This window comes from Muscardinus avellanarius, assembly GCF_963383645.1.
Source record: "Muscardinus avellanarius genome assembly, chromosome: 19".
Lineage (NCBI taxonomy): Eukaryota > Metazoa > Chordata > Mammalia > Rodentia > Gliridae > Muscardinus > Muscardinus avellanarius.
In genome coordinates this window covers 37,921,907-37,946,004 of record NC_137805.1, presented here as the reverse complement: position 1 = coordinate 37,946,004, position 24,098 = coordinate 37,921,907, and the positions used below count along the sequence as shown (strand labels likewise).

Here is a 24,098-nt window from a genome sequence, read left to right as displayed (position 1 = left end):
GGGAAGGGGAAACTTTCTCCTAATGAATCTATGAAAAATATGTAATTCCAAATCTTTCATGATTGTTTGATCTTTCCAGCGTTATATATGCATTGCTATTTATTTATCTGGTACTGGGGATTGAACCCTGGGGACCTTTTACCTCTGAGCCACACCTCCAGCCCTGTTTTATTTTTATTTTGAAGCAGGGTCTCACTAGGTTGATGAGAGTCTCACTACTTGCTGAGGCTGCCCTCGAACCCGTGATCCTCCTGTCTCAGCCTCCCAAGTCCTGGGGTCACAGGCATGAACCATCTTGCCCCTCTATGTGTTGCTAAAAAAAATCCAGGTGTAGTGGTGTGCACTTCTGAATCTCAGGGGATCACAAGTTCAAGGCCAACCTCAGAAATTTAGTGAGACCCTTGGTAGCTTAATGAGACTCTGTTTCAAAGTTAAAAAAAAAATAATGTAACCACTTTGGAAAATAGTATGGGAAATCCTCAGAAGAATTGGGACAACCTATCATATGATCCAGCAATACCACTTCTGGGTATCTACCCAAGAGAATTCTAAGCAAACTACCAACCTAATGCATGCATATATATGTTCATAGCCACACAACAATTCACAATGGCTGAACTATGGATCAACCAAGATGCCCATCAACAGATGAATGGATTACAAAACTATGGGATATGTACACAATGGAATTTTTTTTTTCAGATCTGGGGATGAAACCCAGGGGTATGAGACCTCTGAGCTACACCCCCTGCCCTATTTTTTATTCTTTATTTTGAAACAGGGTCTCACTAAGTTACGGAGGGCCTCACTGAGTAGCTGAGGCTGGCCGCGAACCGCGATCCTCCAGTCTCAGCCTCCCGAATGCTGGGATTACAAGCGTGCACCGCCACGCCAGACTCACAGTAGAATTTTACTCAGCCATAAAGAAGAAGAAAATCACATCCTTTACAGGAAATGGATGGAACTGGAGAACATTATACTAAGTGAGATTAGTCAGTCACAAAAAGTAAGAAATCAGATGCTCTCCCTAATATGTGGAAGTTAGAGAGAAAAAGGGTCATAGGAGAAATTCTAGACAAAGAAGGAGAAACCATAGAGGAGCCATAAGAAGGCCTACTTGGGAGTGATGGGAGGGGGTGGAGGAAAATTCTCTAATGTACATGATGTACATTCACAAACATATCAGGGTCAGTCACTGAGCCAAACATGAGAAGGAGGGAGGGGGAGGGAATGGGGGGAACTGGGGAAGGGCTAAATGAGTGACGTGTGCATGTGTGCCTCTACCAACTTGTACCCCATTAAGATGTATGACTACAATGCACCAATAAAAATTTAAAAAATTAAAAATTAAAAAAGGTCTGTGGGGTATAGCTTGAGGTAGAATGCTCCTGGGTTCAGTCCCCAGTATAAACAAAACAAAACAAAAGCCAATATATTTTCATGTCAACATATGTTAGCTAGAGATGTCCATCTCGTTTGGATTTTCTCCTCTACGTATCTCAGTATTTAAGGGAAACCCAACAAGTATTATAACTTAATAGTAAAAGGCTAATGTAATAAACTGTTAATGGGCTTTGTCTTGGGAGGCCAGAAGGGAGGGCTTTCACTTTCAAAGTCGGGCATTTACATGTCGTTTTCATGTTCTTTCTTCTTCTCGTTCTTCTTGTTTCTAGATAGCAAGTATTCCTTGAAAAAACGAGGAGAGGGTGAACAAAAAAATGGAAAAAATAAATAAACCAGTGCAGAAATGATGGATTACTCAGAAAATGGGACCGGATAATTGGCTAACAATTTGGAAAAAATAAAGTTAGATTTCTACCTTATACCAAAATAAACCACAGATGTCTTAAAGGCTTAAATGTTGGAGGAAAAAAAAAGTTAGATGTTAAGCCATAAAAGAACCTGAATATTTATACAAAATTTAAGGAGAGAGAATATAAGAACAGATGGATAGATTTTTTACAGCCTAACAATGTCAGGCTTCTTTCCATCAAAACAAAATAAAAGTAAAAAAAAAAAAAAAAAAAAAAAAAAAAAAGACAAGACTTACTAGATGATCAAGAATTTTAATTTATAAAGAGCTCTAGCCAGGTGTGCTGGTACACACCTGTAGTCCCAGTGCCTGGGAGGCTGAGGCAGGAGGATCAAGGAGGTTTGAGGCTGGTCTCATGAACTTAGAGGGACTTTGTGCAGTCTAGTGAGAGCCTTATTTCAAAATAAAAAATAAAAGTAAAAAAAGGGCTGAGGTGTAGTATAGAGGTAGAAAGTCCCTGGATTCAATCTGCAGTAACACACACACACACACACACACACACACACACACACACACACACACACACGAGCTCTTACAAAGTTTCTGCTTTATAATTTCTTTTCTAAAGCAAGAGTAGAGGGGGATTTGACCACAGTGCGGCCAGAGTTCCTTAGGAGGACGCGGGGCTGAGCCTAGTGTGTAGCTAGGGGTGGACAGCTCAGATGGGCAGCACTGGCCGGAGCTGGGTGCCCTCCACGTGGCAGGGGTTCCTGGGCTCCCTGGGCCCTGCTCCCTGGCAGTCACAATCCTATCTGGTGCCAGTCGCCTTCTTGGCGCAGGCACAGGTGCAGGCGCAGTCTGATACTCTCCTCCCCCGCACCTACCACTGCCATTTCTTGTCACGCACCAGGCATTTTCCTGTTTCCATGACTTTTGCTAGTGCTGGTCATTCTGCCTGGCTCCCTCTCTCTCATCACCGCCTGAAAAAATTTCAGCGGCTCCTTCCAGGCTCAGCTCACGCTCCCCTGCCCCGCACACCACCTTTGCTTCTGTACTGCCAGCTCCCTCCAGGGACTCCCCTGGGCTCCTGATGAAGCATCCAGCACCTGCCACGAGGGACTGCCATTCTCCGCTCACCCGCCTGGGTCCCCGCCGTGGTTTAAATGTCCCCTCTGAAACTCATATTGAAAATTAACCACCAAATTAATACGTAGATGATATGTAGAGGTGGGGCCTTTTAGGGATCGTTAGGGTCAGACAAGGTTGTGGGGTGGGGCCTCTAGGATGGAATGGTGGCTTTATAAGAAGAAGGAGGCTGAGCTGACACACGCCTGCTCTCTTACCATGTCACGGTGCAGCAGGGAGGCCCTCAGTGGGGGCTTCGCAGTCATCGGCACCATCAGCTAAGCAAATCTCTACTCTTTTTTTTTTTTTGGTACTGGGAATGGAACCCAGGGCCATTCTACCTCTGAGCTACACCCCCTGCTCTATGTTTTTTTTTTTGTGTGTGTGTGTGGTACTGGGGTTCCTTCTACCTCCGGGCTACACTCCCAGACCAATTTTTTTTTTTTTTTTGAAACAGGGTCTCTTAAGCCAGCGCGGCTGGCTTCGAACCTGCGCCATCCTCCTGTCTCCGCCTCCCAAGCGTGGGGATTACAAGCGTGTGCTACCACGCCCGGCTTTCTATTTTTTATTCTTTATTTTGAAACAGGGTTTCACTGAGTTGCAAAGGACCTCACTAAGTAGCTGAGGCTGTCCTCAAACTGCGATCCTCCTGTCTCAGCCTTCCCAGTGCTGGGATTACAAGCGTGCGCCACCACGCCCAGCTCCAAATCTCTATTTTTGATCAATTACCCAGTCTGTGGTCAGTGATAGCAACAGAAAATGGACTGGAGCAACCCTTCTGCTAGGCTATGGGTCTGAACAAGGGTTTCCATGACCCCCTTCCCCTCTCCAGGTCTGACATAGAGCAAGTGTTAATTAATTACACAAGTAAGTTGATCATACTGGGGTTGGCAGGTCAGTGATTGAATCAACACTTCCTGTGCATAGACAACTGGGTTTCAGGCTCAAACCCCTTCTTTGAAATAGGATGATATCATGCATGGGCATGATGGCACATGCCTGTAATCCCAGTACTTGGGAGGATGAGACAGGAGAACACAGGTTCAAGACCAGCCTCATCAAATTAAAGAAACTCTCTGCAATCTAGTGAGACTGTTTCCAAAAAAAAAAAAAAAAAAAAAATCAAAAATAAAAAGAGCTGTAGAACGCCCTCAGGTTCAATCCTTAGTACCAGAAAAATAAATAGATGAATAAATAAATAATAAATAAATAAGTAAATAAGTAAAATAAAATAGGGATGGGAGTATAGCTGTGAGGCAGAATGCCCCTGAGTTCAATCCCCAATACTAAATAAATAAATAAATAAATAAATAAAGTTATTTGGCAGTGATTAAATTATCTTTCTTAATTACATAGAGTTAAAAGAGATGTTGAATCACAATAAGATCAAAGGAAAGAAATATGCCAAGGATTGTAGGTACCTAAATGCACTGGAAGTATTGAAAGCCGTTGCTGAATTCATAATTAAAAGCCACAGCAGGCCCTGGGCCAGGTACACCCCTGTCCTGAGACGCCCACAGTCTACCGGAGCCCTGGTTCATGGGAAAAAGAGATATATATGATAGTGACATTCTAAAGTTTTGCAGTGAAAAAGTAAAAATAAAAAAAATAGCTGGGTGTGGTGGCGCAGGCTTGTAATCTCATTATTTGGGAGGCTGAGACAGAAGGATCACAGGTTCGTAGCCAGCCTCAGCAACTTCTAAGGCCCTCCGCAACTTAGTGAGATCCTGTTTCAAAAGAAGATATAAGATAGGGCTGGGGGTGTAGCTCAGAGGTAAAATGACCCTGGGTTCAAACCCTGGTAACACACACACACACACACACACACACACACACACACACACACACAGTGTCATGGTGGCACAAAGAAAGATGTGTGTCTGTAGCCAGGTGTGGTGGCACACACTTGTAATCCCAGTACTTGAGGGTCTGAGACAGGAAAATCACAGGTTCAAAGCCAGCCTCAGGATCTTAGTGAGGCTCTCAGCAACTTCTTAGTGAGATCCTATTTCCAAATTGAAAAAAAAAAAATAGGGCTGGGGTATATCTTGAAGGTAGAAGGCCCCTGGGTTAAATCCCCAGCACTACCTAAGGGGGGAAAAAAAAAAAAGGAAAGAAATCCATGATTCTGTACTTGTGGGGTTGCCCCAGCTCATAAACAGACGTGGAAGGCTCCTATTCAGCAGCGTGGTAGACTAGAAAGGAATCCTGTGAGGGTAGGCTGTTTGTCTGTTTGTTTTCTGAATTCCTGCATGGAGAATGGCCAGGTTGGCCCTCAGTAAGTGCTGGCTGAGGTTAGCGCTAGAACAGTGTCTGAAAACAGTGTTCTAGTTACCTCTGGCAGGTCTCCCAAGGCCAAATAATTTTTCTGTCTTTGTCCATTTTCTGCTGCTATAACAGAATACCTGAGACTGGGAAACTTCTAAAGCAAAAAAGCAGCCGGCTGTGGCGGTGCACGCTTGTAATCCCCGCGCTTGGGAGGCAGAGACAGGAGGATCACACAGGTTCGAAGACCCTGTTTCCAAATAAAAAGTGTAGCCCGGAGGTAGAAGTAGCCCCGAGGTGGAAGGGGTTCCAAGAACCCCAGTACCTCCGGGGGAAAAAAAAAAAAAAAGCAAAAAAGCTTAGTGTATGGTTCTGGACACTGGTAGTCCAGGATTGGGCAGCTGCATCTGGTGAGGGCTGGAGCATCTGGAGAACGGCAGGGAGCTGGGTGGGCCAGGCAGCTTTTCTGAGCCCAGGAGATGCTGTGCCCACTCGGGGATCTGGGGTCAATAAAGTGGATCTGTCTCTGTGTTTTGAGCGCCGACCACGTGTCAGGCAAAGTCACAGGAGCTCAAAGTGTTAGTGTGTTCTCACGCTAGAGGGTGACAGAGACAGGGCTCAATTCCACATCTTTCTAATTCCAGAGCCTGACCTTTTATTTCACTTTGCTAAAAAAAAAGTGAGCGCAGGAGCCAGCGTTGACCTCGGTCAGGTCAGTGTAGCACCAGAGCGGGGGTCAGAACTACTGTTGTTCTGGGGCCACGGCCAGACCAGGGTCCGAGGTCATAGTGGCCAGGGCTGGGGACAACTGGCCTTCTAGGCTCCGTGCCACCATCAGATCCTGTGTCCTGTGATTGGAGTGCCGCCCGCCCCCGCCCCAGGCCTGGCCTGACCCGCCTCTCCCATGGAGGTGGCTGCAGACAAAGGCGCTTTCTTTCCCAGCACAAGGTCGTGATTGCGCATTGCCCTGGATCCCAAAGCTCCCACGAAGGAAGTAGTTCCCTCCTGAGGGTGTGGGTATTGTGTGTGTATGTGTGTGTGTGTGTACACATGTGTGTTGGGCCCCTGGCCCAGCTTTGGCCTGATGTTGCTCCGCTGGCAGCACACGTCTTGGTACACATCTTTACGTGTCTGCACACGCGTGTATGTGTGTTTCTGTAGGTGCGAGTTTGTTCATGCCTGTCCTGCAGCAAGGGTGACTGTGCAGTACAGGTATCTGTGCATATTTCTGTACAAATTACCATGTGTATATATATATTTGCATGCCTTGGTATCTGTGTAAGCACATTTGTGCCAAATGCTTCTGGGTGTATGTGTGTGCCTGTGTGCGCCTGTGTGTGCATGTGCCCATGGGAGGTCTGCGGCCTCTGGCCAGCCGCCTCCTCCTCCTCCTCCTCCTCCTCCTCCTCCTCCTCCTCCTCCAGCCTGGACTGCTGCAGTACGCATGCCTGACAGCCCCTTCCTCCTTCCACTTCCTGCCCTCGCCTCTGCATTTGGGAACAACCTGGCCTCTTTCAGCTCTGGGAGGAAGACAGGTTTGTACAGCTTGGCTTGGCCCATACACTTTCCAAAAGTTCCTTGGCTCCCAGCCAAAGTCTTTATAAAAAGGCTCATGGGAAATAGCCTAACAGGAAGGCGGGGACCCTGCCTGGGGGGTTCAGGACCCCCGCTCCAAGTCCCAAGATTGAATGGGAACATTGGTTGCTGAGCTTCAGCCAGAGAGGGGCCCCACAGTCTGAGGCTGAGCTTAGTCTGAAGACCTCCCACCCCCAGAGGGGACACAGCATCTCAGGGGTTCACACCAGGGTGGCAGAACTGGAAGGGACCTCAGGGCTCAGGTAGCTCAATCTACCAGGCAGACAGGGAAGGAGAGGTGCAGAGAGATGCCCGGGCCACGCAGGAGCCAGGCCTCACCTGCGTGTCCAACAGCTCTCGGCACCTCTGCGGAAACCCTGGGTCTGCTGCACCTGCAGGCAGGGGGTGCTGCTCAGAAGACAGCTGCCCCTTCCCTCGGCCTGCGGGGAACCCAGGGCCTCCGGCTCCCAGTTGGGACGTTGGTGTGTGTGTGTGAGCATGGGATGGAGTTTCCCGCACTTGCCTGGCCAGGGTGCAGGCCCTCAGGCTCATCTCTCACGGCCCCACTGAAGCACAGGGGAGGGGCTCTCCTGACTGCTACCCTCAAAGCTATCCGGGGCTCCGTCCTCTGTCGGTGCACAATCTTGCAGGTGTCCTAGGGTGTTGAGAGGCAGCCTGTCCGCCGGGGTCAGAAGTGACCCTGAGTGGCAGCTCAGGCCACGGGTGGCGGCGCCTCTTGCTGGCCTGGCGTTGGGCTGCACTGAGATGCTGCAGTGGTGTGGGGAGGGGGCACACGGGGTCTAGTCTGCAGCTGGCTTGGCTGCAGGAGCCTCCCACGTGCTAGAAACAGATAGGATGCCCTCCTAGAGGCTGGGATCTTTGGCCCAATGCCTGCTGGCCCATACCAACTGTTTCTTCTCTCCCCCTCCCACTGAAGGCACGTGTGTGTGTGTGTGTGTGTGTGTGTGTGTGTGTGTGTGTGTGTGTTACTAGGGATGGAATTGAGGGGCATTTTAGCTCTGAGTTACACCCCCAGCCTTATTTTATTCTTTTGTTATTTATTTATTTATTTATTTATTCATTCATTTATTTATTTTGGTGGTACTGGGGTTCCTGGAAACCCTTCTACCTTTGGGCTATACTCCCAGACCTATTTTTATACTTTTTTATTTGGAAACAGGGTCTCTTAAGCCAGCGCAGCTGGCTTTGAACCTGCGCGATCCTCCTGTCTCCGCCTCCCAAGCGCGGGGATTACAAGAGTGCGCCACCATGCCCGGCTTATTCTTTTATTTGTTTATTTTTTTTGGGGGGGGTCCTGGGAATGGAACCCAGAGGCATTTGACCTCGGAGCTACACCCCCTGCCCTATGTTTTATTCTTTATTTTGAAACAGGGTCTCACTATGTTGCAGAGGGCCTCACTGAGTAGCTGAGGCTGTCCTTGAACCGTGATCCTACAGTCTCAGCCTCCCAAGTGCTGGGATTACAAGTGTGTGCCACCATGCCTGGCTTATTCTTTTATTTTTTGAAACAGGGTCTCACTAATTTGCTGAGGCTGGTTACAAACCTGCGATGCTCCTGTCTCAGCCTCCCAAGTACTGAGATTACAAGTGTGTATCACCATGTCCAGCTAGCCCCTTTTTATTTTTATTTTGAGACAGGGTCTTGCTAGGTTGCTGGGAGCCTTGCTAAGTTGCTAAGGCTCGTCTCAAATCTGCCATCTTCCTGTCTCAGCCTCCCAAGTACTGGGGTTACAGGTGTGCCCCACCACACCTAGCTACTCACCTGGGCCTTGCTTTGTGACCTGGAAAGTCTGGATCTGTGAATAGAAAAGCCTGGGTCAGAGCCATTGAGCACCAGGGAGGGGCAGGGGAGTCATGTCTAGGTGGTTAGAGCAGTCGGTCTCACTCTGGCTTCTCTTGCTCAGAGCTGAAGCCTGGCTGGACCCCTCCCCGGCCCCTGCTCTTCTCCCCCAACTCAGACCTGCAGATGGTTGTAGTGAGATCACTTACACTTCGGGAGTCCCTGAGGATTCCAGAGCCTAACTGCTGGGCCCAGAGATGAGTGAGGGCCAGTTGTCATCCTGAGAGGGTGGTACTGCAGTCACCCACCCCAGCACGCTCCATCAAGTTGTGCGGTCTAATGGTGGATTAGATCAAGGGGACTTTGCAAAGCTGCCCAGGCTGGCCTCAGGGCTGCACTGACTTGGACTTCTGAACCCTTCCCAGCAGCCTGCTTCTGAGAGTTGGTGGACATCCCGGTAGGGGGCAGGAGGGCCACCTCCCTCTAAATACATCCTGCTTCTTTTATAGTGGTAAACCTGTGTTCTGTGCAAGGGTCCCATGTGCAGAGGAAAACATACCTGCCTAGTGGGGTTAAAAAAATCAAATTTATTATACACTTAAAAATCCCGTGATTTTTTTGGTGTGTGTGTGTATGGGACTGGGGATTGAAGCCAGGGGCTTCTATCTCTGAGCTATACCCCAGTTGTGTTTTATTTATTTTTGATATGGAGGATGGAACCCTGGGGCCTTTTACCTCTGGGCTACACCCCTAGCCTCGTTTTATTTTTATTTGAAGGAGGGTCTCACTAAGTTGCTGAGTCTGTGATGCTTTAAACCTGTGATGCTCCTGTCTCCGCCTCCCAAGTCCTGGGATTACAGGCATGAGGCTCCATGCCTTGTGTAGTTTCACCCACTAGAGTTGATGTCGATTTTCTAGGCTTTAGTTAGGTGAGCCCCCATTTTCCTGTTTTGAAAACTGTGAGCCCTCCTCCCTCTGCCATCACTGCGCCTACTCAGAGGCCACAGACAGCAGCTGTCAGGGTGCACAGCGGCCCACATGGCCAATGGGAGACCTGAGTGCAGGTCAATAATCCAGGCAGGGCCTCAAGTTCCTCTCCCTGGCATGAACCAAGAGGGTCAAGGACTACTGGATTTAACAGCTGTGACTTAGTCCTGTCTCCCAACCAGACTCTCGGTCCCTGACAGCAGGGCACAGGCAGCCTGAGCCCCTCAGCTGGTTCTGAAGCCAAGGGCTGGCTCCCCAACTCTTCATCTGCTGTTGTAGGAAGGGGAAGGGGCTCTCTTTCCCCTGTAGACTCACTCGCCCGCTCTTCCCTGTCTTCCTCTGAGCTCTGCTTCCCGGGATGTGGCTCCTGCCAGCCTGCCCCAGGGCACTCGATGTGAGCTTGCTTTCTTAGACTCAGTTCCATGCCTGACCTTCCTGCTGCCTGATCTCATGGGGAACGTGACTGGCGTGGACCCAACTACCAGACCTGTCTCCCTTTGAGGCCTCCTGTGGCCCACTCTGCAGTGGCCAGCGCATGCCACCCACCAAGGACCCTGAGCGGCTGCCGATTCTCCTCTTTCTGAGCTTTTTGGCTCCTCTCTTTAGAAACTTCCTCTCTTTTGCCGGCATCTTCAAATTTCTCTTCCTTTGGATCCCTTCTGGGGGCTCCCAAACAAGGCTCAGGGTGAAGAGGGCAGGGCAGGGCGGCTCCAAATTTCCTCCAAAGCAGAAGGATGCCCTGGGGCCTGCCTCATATCCAGTGTGTTTTGAAGTCAGTTTTATCTTAAAAGAGGATGTGAATCTTACATTCTCTGATACGATTCACATTTCTACAAAACTATGCTTGAGTTAATTAAAAAATATTTTAAGCGATTGTGCTCTGTTGCACTATATCTGTGAATATAAAATAGGTCCTGCGGGACAGGAGCCAGCACTTTCTCTCTGGAGGGCCAGGTAGTCAATGTCCAAGGCTTTGTAGGCTGCAGGGCCTTTGCTGATAACTGCAGTAGCAGCATGAAAGCGCCGCGAGGAGTGAGCTCTTCTCTGCCCCTTCCTCATCCCTGATTTTCCAGAGCCGGGCTGGCGCTTGCTCTCACTGGCTACGAAGACAGATGCAACAGAAAAGGCACTTGACATGGACCATCTCAGTCCACCCCATCACGACCCTGTAGGTACAAAGCTTAATCATCCCCTTAGAAAACCCTTGGGAGAAGGCAGGGGTGTTGCTTCCTCTTCCTGCGAAGCCCCATCTCTGCCACAGCCTCTGCTCCTCCTCCCTTCTCGTCCCTTTGTCCTCCAGGGTCCAGGATGGGGCTGAACCTGAAGGCAACACCAGGGCTGTTTGGCAGCACTGACTTGCCAAGGCCATCCTGTTTCTATTTGCATACTGACCTCATGGAAAACCTTTAGTAGGAGCCAGTACTTAACTGACCCTTAATTACCATCTTATCCCACCGCACAGGGCACCACAAGCTGCCTGTCAGTTCCTGAACCACTCAGAGGCTACTGGGTCTGGAGAAAGAAATCAGTCTAGAACCATGATCCTACGCAGAGCTGAGTGAGCCCTGTCCTAACCTAAGAAATCCTGTGGTTTCTAGACCAGGCAAATGAACAATAATCCTTACAAAAAGCCATGTTAAGAAATTTGGTGCAATTGAATCAATTTTCTAGAAGGGGTGACGCTTTTTTTGAGTGTTATTTCCCCAGTGCCAGTTTTTCCAAGTTGCAATTCCTTTACTCAGTTCCAGTCCCTGAGGTCGAGAAGTCCAAGGCTGGAATCACCAGGATTGGGCTGCCATCTTCTGGAGTTAGGGGACCTTGGGGCCTGGCACTTGCCCGGCTGTCTGTGGCTGATGGGATGCCTCTGGAAGCCAGTTGGCTTTCATTAGGTAGATCAGATGCAGCCGCCTTCTACCCAACCCCCACAGTGCTGTGAAGACAAATGGGGTCATTTATGATGCACACGCATGCGTGCACGCGTACGCACGTGCACACACACGCCTAGTGTAATGGCCTAACTTCTATTCTGCCCTTATGCAAGGGGGTGGGATCTACTGGGACTGGGTCTAAGGTAAAGAGAGAAACCAGGACTCTTCACTATTCCTGTGTAAGCCATTCCCATGTAGGAGGGTCCCCTCATCACGATTAGAGATCTATACAGCCTGTAGTAACTTTTTTTCTTGAAAAATGGCAGCACAGGACTTCAAGGCCTTACTGTGATGACCACCCATCCACCCTCAGGCCATTCCTGCAGCCACCTGCTGGAACCTGGAGGGACCACCAAGGTGAGGCTGGGTCAGCGTCTTGTCCAGTCGTGAAAGAGGCTTCAGCAGCCAGCCCCCCTGATGACAGTCTTACAGCCTTTTTTTTTGGAGGTACTGGGGATGGAACCCAGGGGCCTTTTACCTACGGGCTACACTCTCAGACCTATTTTATATTTTATTTGGAAACAGGGTCTCTTAAGCTAGCTGAGGCTGGCTTCGAACCTGTGCGATCCTCCTGTCTCAGCCTCCCAAGAGCGAGGATTACAAGCGTGCGCCACCACGCCCGGCTGTCTCACAGCCTTTTTGAGGCTGAGGAGCCATGCTTCCCAAAGCCAAAGACGACAAAGTTCCCATAAAGCCTTCAGAGGTGTTCCTACGTCTTACAGACCTGCTCCAACCCATACTTTGACAACCTCAAATCATCCTGAAGACAGAAAGGCTAGCTCCCTCAGAAGTCCTGGTGTGTGGTGTGAGGCAGGATTCCCGGTGTGGGGCTTAAGGAAGTGTGTGTGTGGCGGGGTGTCAGCTGGGAGCCCGAGCCCCCACCCCACTCCGCTGCCCTCTGGGAGCCGGACCTTGTACTGCCAACTCCCTTCCACTGCAGGCTCTAACCCGGTGCTCCGACAAGTGGAGAGACAGGTCAGGTCAACCCCCATGGGCAAACACTCGGCGAGCCTCAGTGGGGTGGCCAGCTTGTATTAGGAACCCAGGAAAGACATGTGGCTCCTGTGCATAGGGTACCCTCATACAATGCCCAGGCAGCAGCAGACAGCCAAGTGCCACTGAATCTCCCCCATACAAATTTGCCTTTTAAGCTTTTTTGTTTTAAGTCCAGGATCAAGAACACAGACAATTTATTATGTGAGACATGGGTGAAGAGTGATCAAAGAAAGGTGTGGCTGTGAGCGACACGGAATTAGATGGAAAGGCTCAAGGTGGCTGCAGAGTTTAAATTTGGCTTTTTGCTCTTTGAAATGTCAAAATAATCATAAAAAGCACGTATGCCTTACAGAGCGTTGGTTTTGTTTTGCAAACAGGGTCACAAGAGCAGTCAAACGGAAGCCTAAACACCCAAGAGTTAACATACAGGTTCGGTAAGATATAACAAGGGATTGCGCATGCTGTGGTGAATTTTCATTGCAGATCCACGCCGAACCCTGTGACCTAATGGAAGGTTACGTGGAACCTGGGGAAAGCAGCTTTTCCATACAGAACAACACAAAGACACGAAGAGAACCAGACTCTGCTGGGTGTCTATAATACTCATTTGCAGTAAGGCTTTCAAGATACAGGAATTTTTATAGCATTTGTATTTTAAGGATTTAGGGCAAATACATTTTTTCTACTTGATAAAAAGAAAATTAGTACTTAAAGGTTCAAAAATATATCGATTGAGTGATTTTTTTTTACATAAATAAATTATATTGATTTTTAGGATTTAACAGCTGAAAAAATCCTTTCTGCTTCCACTGGAGGCAAAACTGAACAAACAAAATGTTAGTTAAATAGAGAGCAGCATTTCTAAGAAATCTGTCGTCAACGTTATAGACCATCTACACTACAAGAATGCCATTAAATAAGATTTATTCAATTATGGGATTCTTTCTTCTTATAGGATCAGTTATAGAATTTCTAATTTATATCTCTGATTCATAAAACTGGGACTCCATTGTTTGAAATACACCTGATTTTTCCCTCCGGTCGTGATTAACAGACTTCTTTGAGATGCTCATTTTAAGATTTACATAATTAATAATCCCAAATGTATAAAAGACAATGACAAAAGCATCATAAATAAATAATGCAAACTGAAAGTTATGCCAAGCTTTTGGACCTTCTGATAAATTAGCAAAACCGTAACAGAAACAATAATACAGTTAATTGTGACAACAGAAAGTGAAACTGGTACTAGTAACACTTGCAATACTGCCACCACCTGTGAGCCCTGTGCCCCAGCTGCTGAACTGCGAGCACCTCTCAAGTCTCCGTGTTCCTGAAGGAGAAGGCCACCGGGAGGGGCGTGGCTGAGTGGGAAGGCCATGGAAACGGGAAGTGCTGCCGGGCAGGTGCTGCCCTGCTTGGATCCTGGACACCGAGAAGCCGGGGAAGGACAGAGGACATGGTTGCCGGGCAGCAGTCTTGGCTGGCTGATAATTTGGAATCTGGCCTCAATTGTATGATAGAAAAAAAGTAAAGAAAAAAATAGAGGGGAGGTAATTTTTCACAGTTGTAGTATGACAGGTGGTATTCACATTTTGACAAACCTCAAATAACCTAGCAAATGATGAGCGACTATCTTTTTACAAAATAAGCAAAGCCTTATTCTTGGGGGAAGGAAATACAAAATAAAAATCTGTTAGGATTCCTTAAACATGGAGAGGCAAGAGAAGCTGTTGAGAGAATGAAGCGCACAGGGTGCTAGCCACGTGCTTATGAAGCAGCCTAAGGTGCTTTACCGGCCCCTGCCTTAGTCACTCAGGTGAGCGGAGCTTTCTTTTAACCGGGGAGAGGAATGATACAAATATGGATACGTAAATTAATGCCTAGTCAAGCCAGTATTTCTTCTTGCTGCAGGTGTCTGAAAAACTGTGAAGGGGGAAATCACATTATTACCAGTAAGGTTTTTGATTTTTATAAAGAAATCAACATATGCATTTTCAACCATTAATTATATACTTCAGACTATACTACTCAGTGATCATGATAAAATAGGGATATATTTAACTAAAAAATATGCACCAGCACTTCCTTTTTCTGGGCTTTTTGGTTTCCGCATTACATTCTTCCTAGTTGACTCAGCTCAAGGAAAAAAGAGCTCCTCTTTGTCTCTGGTCTCCGGCCCTTCAGTGGTAAATTCCTAGACAGCTTTCTTTTGCCATTTTCTTCCTCAGGTAGGTAGGTGGGAAACTTGGAAGAGAAGGGGTCAGGGCGTGTCACCAAGTACTGTATTAGCTACGACTGCTGGAATGGACAACGGGGTAACAGAATGAGCATTCTGTGCCTCCTGGACGAGGGAGACAACACTTATCTAATTAAGTGGCAAGACCCTGCAACTATTAACATCTGTCACCTTAGTTCTCAGACAGGATCAGGTAGGTCATATTACTTATGGAAACACAGGTTCTCATGAAGGTGAAGTGAGGGAGTAACAAACCTTTATGGGATAAGAAACTTACAAGTCACATCGCTTCTCCAATGACAAGTCCTAACTGGTGTCACTGAGGGGGGCCCTGCGGCCCCCTCCCCCGGCCTGCACCCCGTGTTCTCGCTCTGGGGGCGAAGGGGCGCAGGGCTCGGTGCCGTTCTCGCTGCTGCCTGGCTCCCTCTCGCCGCTGGGAGCAGGCTCTGGGTTGGGGTTCGGATTGTCCCCCTTTGTTTTCTTCTTCTTCCTCTTTTGGCTCTCCAGACCGACTATTTCAGAGTGTCTGGCCTGTTGCATGGCTGGTAGGGCCATGCCCATGCCCGGGGAGAGGAACATGGATGGGTAAACAAGTCCGGGAGACACTCCTGGGATGAGAAACGGGTTAAAAGCCACAGGACTACTAGCAGTTATTGTGGGTTCAGACTGATCAGAAAATGGGCTAGGACCAGGCTTATCTTCAGCTAACGTGTCTGTTTTCGCTTCGTGGCTGCTTGGCTTGTCCTCTGCAGTCTTTTCCGTGGCCGCTGCGCCACTTTTTGTTGTGCTTGAGAGAGATGCCGGGGCTGTGGACGAGCAGGTGGCCCCCATCGGTGTGTTGAGGAGCCCTCCAACACCAAACATCTGGGGCACCGCGGCCATGCCCGGCAGCATCATGGGCAGCATGCTCAAGGTGCTCTTGACCTCTTCGCCCGTAGGCATAGTGGCAAAGCTGGCGGGAAAGCCCACCAGCCCAGTGAGGGGGATGCCTGGCATATTTCTCACGTTCTGCAGTCCCACCAGGTCCATCCCTGCAATCAGCCCATTCATGAACAGCGGCCCCATTCCAGAGGGAGAGTCTGCCACGATGGCGGGAGCTTTCAGGAGGTCACTCCGAGGCCGTCTCCCCCTCCTGCGGGGACCCACATCCCCAAGAACAGGATCAGCCAGGGTGTGATTGAATTTGTTGTCTGGAAGAAACCCCTGAGAGGAGACAGAGAAACACAAGATGCGGAGGGTTACTGGATGACTGGGCTCTGCACTGGCCTGTCTGTCCCCAGCTCCATGAAGGGCGTCCGTGGAAGGAGCACCCCCAGCCCAGAGGCCAAGTGTACCTGGGGCCCGGGAGCCACCCGGGAACCTGCCAGGCAGGAATGCTCGTGCTGCTCACTGGCGAGAGCGCCGTCTCCTGTCTGAGAAGATGGCAGAACCCAGGAGCTGGCGGCCAGCACCAAGCGGCCCTGGGTCTCGTGCCTAGGACCCTTCACCACCAACATGCACCTTCCTCACGACAATAAAGGTCTGTATGAAGCAACAGAGTGTGTGCGGGGGGCTTGTGTGGCAACGCTAGCTGTGGGTTCAGGGCAGGTCAGTTAGCCTGTCAGTTTTAGTGAAAAAGGACAAGAAGCAAGGATACTGGTTAGGAACTGTGTGTATGCTCCGCTCCCCTCTGGACCCTGAAGGGCAACGTGTGAGATGCCACCCACGCCAGTGATGCTCTGGCTTCCCCTAAGGAAGGCCGTCTATTTTCCTTCTCTTTGGAGCTTTACTTTCCAACTCTGTTGAGCCAGGAGCTCCATAGTCTACACTTTAGCTCACGGGGATGCACAGCTTGTTTCGACCACACATCTGGTCCTTCCTGATCAGGAGACCCTCTCACACACCAGGAGGCTTCTGTTGCGGTCACAGAGGACAGCGGACTGCCCTGACCGGGTGGTGCGCAGGAGACGGCGTGGTGGTGAGGAAGGCAGAGGCTGCAGCCTCTGAGAAGGGGGCTTGGGAGCTCTGCGGGGCAGCTGGAAACTCTTCCCTGGAGCATATGGTCTGGTTGTGGAGAGCTAATTAAACAAACCATTGTAATTACCCTGCATCTATCTCTGAATCTGTTTCACAGATGATGTGAAGAATTCCATATAAAGAGAAAAATGTTTTCCCCAGAGGAAGGGAGCCATTCCTTTAGGACACGGTGCTCACAGCCACACTGAAGGGCAGTGGTCCGTGCTGCCTGGTGTCTCCTTCCTTGGGACCTGTTACAAGACTAGTATCACTTTACCACCTTCCCTGGATTCTAGTGATGGCAAGTTTGATGAAAGCAGTTTGGAGTGGCCTTCATGGGCCTCCTGACACTGGCTTTGTGCTGGGGATGCAGGTGGCCATTAGCCTGGAACGCAGGGCTTGTGGAGTGGTGTTGGGACAGGAGACTGACTCAGTCACCAGAGGCAGGGGAGCTCCTTGCCTCTACAATTCCATCTGGTACCTTTCAGACTCCCCAGCGTGCAATGCCTTCCCTGCCTCAAGTCAAGTAGGGGGATCTGGCGAGAAGCAGCCGAGGCGCCGCCTGCTCAGAGCCTCCTTGTCACTGAGGATCAGAGGCAGGGACCTGGCTGTACTCCTCAAAGGAAAAGACACCTGAGCCATAAAAGGTGTGGGTCTTCCCAAGAAATACCAGAAAGGCCAGAAAAACCCTAGTAGGGCCTGGAGTCCTACAGAACATGGAGAGAAATGAAGGGAAGCTAGTGACCAAAAGCAGTTAAGAAATCTCTTTACCATCTTCCCAAGGACTGACCTACAAACTCAGCAGCGGGGACGGGCGGTCTCCCGGGTGGGAAGCGGTGTGTGGCGGGGCAGCGGGCTGAGAGGAGCTCAGGAAGGGGCAGTAGCGGCGGCAGAGCAGCGGGCTGCCACGAAAGAAGCATCTGCCACGCGCCAGGCCGCAATCCAAGTGCTCCACTGCAGAGTGAGAGCGCCGGGAGAGTGAGCAGAACAGCTGCTTCAGAGAACTTAAGAGATCCACAGGTGTGTGAAAATTTGGGTATTTTAACGTTTCTGAGTCCTCAAACAGAGTTTTTATTTTTTTTAATTCTTACATATGTACTTCAATTTCCCAAAGAATATTCAAGAAAAAACAAAAAACAAAAAACAAAAAACAGTCCACCATGGTCAAAAAGCTTTATGATGGCAACTTGGAGGGGAAACTTCTTCTCAAAAAGCCTTGGTTTAGTATCATAGAGCTGGATGAAACTTCTCAGCCATGTTGAGTTTTGCTTCCCTTTCACAGAGAGAAAAGGACTGCCCGAGACACAGCTGGTTGGGGCCAGAGCCCAGGCCCTGTGGCTCCCAGCCCAGGGTTTTTCCTACCCCACAGTATGTCTCTCTTATTCCCACATAACAGCCACCTGCAAAGTGCTAGGTTGGCTGGCCTTGAAGTGTGCTGGGCAAGTGACCACTCTGGCACTGGGGAGAAAGTTCTGGCTGCCCTTGTTTCTGAAAAGATATCTGATAGAGGGGGCCAGGCTAAAAGAACAATTTTTTTTAATGGTCTGTTTTGAGCTCACCAATGCAAGCCATCTTGTTCAGGGCCAGGTACTCTAACTACACCGTGCAATCTGGGCCTTGCTGACACACGACCTTGGCCTGGGGCCCTGGTCAGGGAAGCACAACTCTACCTCGAGGCTTCTCTGAGGTCTCTTCCCCACCACGCGCTGGGGACAGGTGCTGGGAAGCCTCTTCTGTTATCCCCACACACATTCCCTTTCTAGCTCTTCCCCTGTGACTCTCCACTGGGAAGGCACGTTCAATCTCAAAGTCTTTCTGTTAGGAAGAAAACAGCTCAGGGCTTTGTGAAGTAAAACCTCCACCTTATTTTCAAACAATCTCCTATAAATAAGATCTTGAACATGATCTGAGTTCCTCAACCAGGTGTCTAGGACTAGACAACTTGTTTAAGACCAACTGATGCCCTGCAGGATCTTTGCCCTCCCTGGCCCTGCCCCTAAGGGCATGGAGCACTCCTCAGGCACCAGATCCAAAAACGAAAGCCTCAGATGCAGAGAGAATGCTGGGCCCACGCAGAAACAAGAGCTTAAGACAGCACAGACCTGTCGTCTTTTCCCTTTGAAGAGTAACAGCAGAAACGTCTGAGGATGAAGAGAAGAGAGAGCTCTTCATCTACACACAGCAAGGGATTGCTGGCAGAGGACGCTGGCGCTTACCACTTCCAGTGGGAGGAGGGTCACTCCAGCCACCCAGCTGCTGCCCACCCCAGCAGGTGCCCCTCCCAGCAGCTTGGCGACCACACACAGCGGCGGCCAAATCAGGCGTTGGCAGTGCGCCCTCCTGGTAATTATACCCTGGGAGCAAACCTCCTTCCTCTTCCAGGGGAGGCCTGGAGAGGGCAGAGAAAGCAAAGGCCGTCCTTACGTTCAGGCAACACTGGGTGCCAAGGAGCTTTTCTAGAGGACTGCATGGGGGTTCCAGCCCAAGAACATCTGCATCCATGTGGTGGCATTTTTCCCAACTCTTGGATAGAGGTAAGAGAAAGGTTTTGGCCGAGCTTCCTTACTCCTCCCAGGAAGTTTGGTTGGTTCCTCCAACAAATAGTGAGTTAAGAGACCTGCCACCAAATGCAACGTGTGGCTCCTCATTTAAATTCCTAAAACCAAACCAAGCCAAGAAAAAGCCAGCTCTGAAAGGCATTTTTGGAATAACTAGTCCAATCTGAATATGCAAGGCGATGACAAATTTTGCTTAATGATCCTTACCACTCTCATCCTCCAACGGCTCAAAGAACTAATCCTTCCTGAGGGAGAGTTCCCTTATTCTAAAAAAATAAAAAAAATTAGCTGGGCATGGTGGCACATGCCTGTAATCTCAGTACTTGGGAGGCCGAGACAGGAGGGTTGCAGGTTTGAGGACAGCCTCGGCAAGTAGCAAGACTCGCATCAACCTAGTGAGACTCTGTTTCAAAATAAAAAGAAAATCAGGTTGGGGTGTAACTCAAAGGTAGAATGCCCCTGGGTTCAATCCCCAGTAACACTAACACACACACATACACACACACACACACACACACGCATGCACGCACACAAAAAATCACATGCATTATAATGGCATTAATTACATAGGGAAATGTTCTTTATGCCAGAGTATTTAGAAGTGATGAGTCATATGTGCCATTTTTTGTCAGATGGCTCAGAAAAAACCCAAAGACTATATATACATGCATAACTTACATATGTAAACGATATTAAATCTATGTGTGTGCACATCCAGTTAATGAGCAGCAGCTATGTATCGGGCATTGTACAGCGCGGTCCCACTGGACTTCTGTGGAGAGTGTGCCAAGTCTGTGGACCTCATCTAGCCACACAGCAGAAAGGAACATGAACCCAAAGGAAGAAAGAAGTGCCCTTTGGGATTTTAATCTACTTCTAGAAGGAGCAGTGTTTCTGTGTCACCTCAAATTCTTATACTGAAATCCTACCCAAAGATGTAAAGAAGTGAGGGCTTTGGGGTGACTAGATCACAGGGACCAAGCCCTCATGGGTGGGTTTCCTGCTTCCCTGAGACCTTGAAGTCCTCCATGTGAGGACACAGCAAAAAGATGGCTGTCTGTGGATCAGGCCCGCACCAGGTGCTAGATCTGGAGGCATCTTGACTTCAGACTTCCCAGCATTCAGAACTGTGAGAACTGAGTTTCTGTGGCCTGTAAGTCTTTTGTTACAGCAGCCAGAACAGACTAAGAGTTTCCATAGGGAGCAAGAGGTGCAGTCTGCCCCCAGGGCTCCCGTCCCAGGAGCAGCTGTGGGAGACAAGAGGTGCCCCAGGAGCCAAGTGGAGCCTGTCGCCCGGCTCCTGCTGGGAAGGCTGAGCATCTGAGGACCAGGCGGACAAGTGCTTCCTTCCTGCCTTACCACAGAGAAAGGACCTCTGAGGCAGAGATGTTTACTTAAGAAAGAAGGGAAAGGCATCTCTGGGATAAGGCTGGCTGGCAAGAACAGCTTAGAAATCGGTTTTTTGGCAAGGCTCAGTGTCGGCAGGAGAGGGACAAACACTGACTTCTAAGTAACGTGAGACAAACTTGACCAGCCAGGAAAGATCCAGAGGCCCTTCCCTGATGACCGCACCGTGTGTGCTGTGCACTGAGACGCGAGGGAAGGCTGAGTAAGGAGATGGTGAGAACAGGAGCTGTGTCAGCTTGCACAGCACAGGCAGGCCCAACACAAGGCTAGAAAGTACATTTTCTAAGAATAAAGCAAGAGAGGGGAGAGGGGGACGGCTTTTCCGCTGTGACACTCCTGAGACTGGGCCCAGGCCTCTCCTAGTGGCTGCAGCTGTGAGTACAGTCTAATGGAGCTGCTGGACAGTGATGAAGCTGGCGACATGTTCCCTGAGACAGTAAATGGCTCCTTTCTGTTCAAGGAGGCAAGGACGAGGGAGGGTGGTCTTTCACAAATGAAATAAATCACAGTCAAGCAGTCCCAATCAAGACAGGAACTTAGGCTCAGGGACGCTGCGGCCGCAAAGTGCTGGTGAGGTGGCTAAGGAGCAGCCTGGGGGGGAAGGGCTCCTGGGGGGGGAGGCTCCTCGTAAGCTGCTACTTGGGCAGGATGCACTCTGAGAGGTTAAACGCTCACTGATAAGCAATTTGCTCGGCTCAACATGTTTTCGGATGAAATGCTATTGCTGCCCCCTAGAGGTTATGACTTTTCTATTCCAGATTTGTACTCATCTGTAAACTATAATTAACTCAGATTTGTTATACTCCAAGTATTCGGCAGATGTCTTTGAAGTCTATAATAGGAAGAGGGCTGTGTTTAGAGTCAGCTGCTTTTCATTGCCAGTGGGAATGCACTAGGAAGTAATTTCTTACGTCTTAGTAAAGAAGATGTAGGTAGGAAATGAAAATTTCCAATAATGAGCTTTGTGAAACACTGGAAAACTGCTGAGGGTTAGAGCTTCTTTTCCCTATAACTATACAAACAGGAAAATATCAAGCCATAGGAATGGCTTAACAGCTATTTAGGAGTTAAAGGTTAAAAAAGGTGACCATGGGTAGTCCCAGCACTGCTCAAAAATGCCCCAGACAGCACTTATCCTGCCTGTCGATTTCACGTGCTGGGAGCTGTCGCCCAGCTTCCACCTCCCAGCTGGGGCTTTCTCCCAAGTGCGCCAGGCATGGTGAAACCAGGGTGTTGCCCTGCCCCCCACACCGTGACCCTCTTCCTACCCTCAGTCCTGGCTCCTTAGGGACAGCAGGAACCCTCTCTTCTCCACTCAGTGAGCTGACGTCTAATTTTCCAGGTTCTTTACAGCGTGGCCTCCTCTGCTTTGGTTTGTCGGAAAAATTCTAGGAGCAAATGGAGACCCGTATTACAAAGCATTGTGTCACACACAATGAAGAAGTTTCTGATGAGGGTAGTGTTACTTCCTCACCGCGAGTCCTCTGCACAGGACCCCACCATGGCCCCACGCAGGCCTTCTCTCCTGAAGCTGCAGTGTTCCTGCAGCTGGCTGGGAACAGGCTGCGCAGGCCCCCGCCTTCCAGGGCACTGCTGATCCCCTAGCCCTCTCGATCCTCTCTATGGCTACCGCCTGGCTGGCTTTGTGGGTCTTTGTAGAGTGTGCACCTGTGAACTTGTTCTTTTCTTTCCTGTGTGTCCTTCACTGCACAGCTTACTGGAAAGATGTACCCAGGTCATAGCGAGTGGTGGGGCAGGTGAACAAGTGAGAAAAGAAAAGTCAAGACAAATATCAGTGCTCAGGAGCCTTCCTAAAGTACTCCTATGAGAAGAACTTAGAGTAAAGGCAGCAAGATCACCTGAACGTCCCAAAGCAGCCACCGCAAACCAAGAGCAGAATCCCCATCAAAGAAAAGTAGTAATGTATTAACTTGGAAAATTTTCATCAAGTGGTAGAGTGTCCGCAACCTAAGGACTTCTCTGTGAGCCTGTCCTATCATGTGGTCATTTGGGGGGTGGTGAAGCCTCAACACAGGCAGGTTCTGGCCTCTTAGGATTTTGCATGTCGACTTCTTGGCACAGTGTTGACATGGGCTGTGATTTCTGTTACTGGAGGGATTTACCAAAATTTAAACTTTGCAAAATTATGTTCTCAATCAACATGTATTTCTCCCAAATGCACATACTAATCAAAACCAGCCCCAAGCCAGCAAGGTGTTAGGCAGCATCAACAAACACTTACTGCCCCAAAGCCAGGAATGTCTAAGGAGTAGTCAGCCTGCTGCCGCAGCCAGTCGAGCAGGCTCTTGCTGGGGACGGCTTTCTCGGCCTGGCTGTTGGTAGGTGTTGCTGACTCGGGGGCTGAGGAAGCAGGTCCTGATCCTTCGGGGAGTGCAGTGCTCAGGGTGGCCTGCCCTGCATCTTCATGGACTTCCTGCATGAAACAAAAACAAGTATGTGTTAATCATAACACAACGAAAACTAGTTCCTACAAGTTAAATGCATAAGGTGTGCTTTGAACCTTTCCATTGGTCCCCACCTTGCTACCCCTGCTGGGGTGTTTGAATGAGGGTCCCACACTCCCATACACGCTGGGCGTTCCCTCCTCCTTCTCCCCCTGTCTACATGGTGGACTTCAACTCCATCCTGGCTGCTCTGATTCACCCACCATCCCAGACCACACTGGCTCCTGTCCTGCACATGGCTCTCTCCCATGACAGAAAATGCCACGCTGGGATCTGCTCACTCTTCCTCCTGTACACTCTGAAAGCTTCTTACTTGTCTCTGTCTTAGCAATGTCTATAATGAGTCTACTTATAAAACATAAGTGCTAAAAAAAAGAGGGGGCATTAAGTTTAAAAAATATCACAGCATTGAAATACAATTAACATTACAGAGAAATCATGGCCCTGTATTTTTTTTATTTTTTATTTTTTGGTGGTACTGGGGATGGAACCCAGGGGCCTTCTACCTCCGGGCTACACTCCCAGACCTATTTTATATTTTATTTGGAAACAGGGTCTCTTAAACCAGCTGAGGCTGGCTTCGAACTTGCACGATCCTCCTGTCTCAGCCTCCTAAGCACAGGGAGGCCTTGTACTTTTAAAAATGTATTCACAGCTGGGCATGGTTGTGCACGCTTATAATCTCAGTACTTGGGAGGCTGAGACAGGAGGACCACAGGTTCAAGATCAGCCTCAGCAGTGTAGCAAGACTCAGCAACCTGGTGAGATCTTGTTTCAAAAACAAAAAATAAAAAGGGGCTGGAGGTATAATGTCTAAGTTTAATCCCCAGTACCACCACTAAAAAAAACTGGGTACAGTAGTGTATACCTGTAATTTCAGCTACTTGGAGGGGCTGAGGCCAAAGGATTACAAGTTCAAGGCCAACCTCAGCAATTTGGCAAGACCCTATCTCAAAATTAAACAAAAGGGCTGGGGAATATAGCCCAGCGTAGAATGTCCCTGG

General features: G+C 49.2%; 1 protein-coding gene across 1 annotated transcript in view; it reads right to left on the bottom strand.

The window, feature by feature from the left end:
• Positions 1-14,975: 14,975 nt before the first annotated feature.
• Positions 14,976-24,098, bottom strand: part of CHD6 (chromodomain helicase DNA binding protein 6) — a gene marked incomplete at both ends in the record, with an annotated part of 132,868 nt that continues 123,745 nt past the window's right edge. The window contains 3 exons of the mRNA XM_080716506.1: positions 14,976-15,872; positions 21,898-22,017; positions 22,872-23,063. Coding sequence (XP_080572632.1) covers positions 14,976-15,872; positions 21,898-22,017; positions 22,872-23,063 — 1,209 coding nt within the window. The remainder of the gene's footprint in view (positions 15,873-21,897; positions 22,018-22,871; positions 23,064-24,098) is intronic.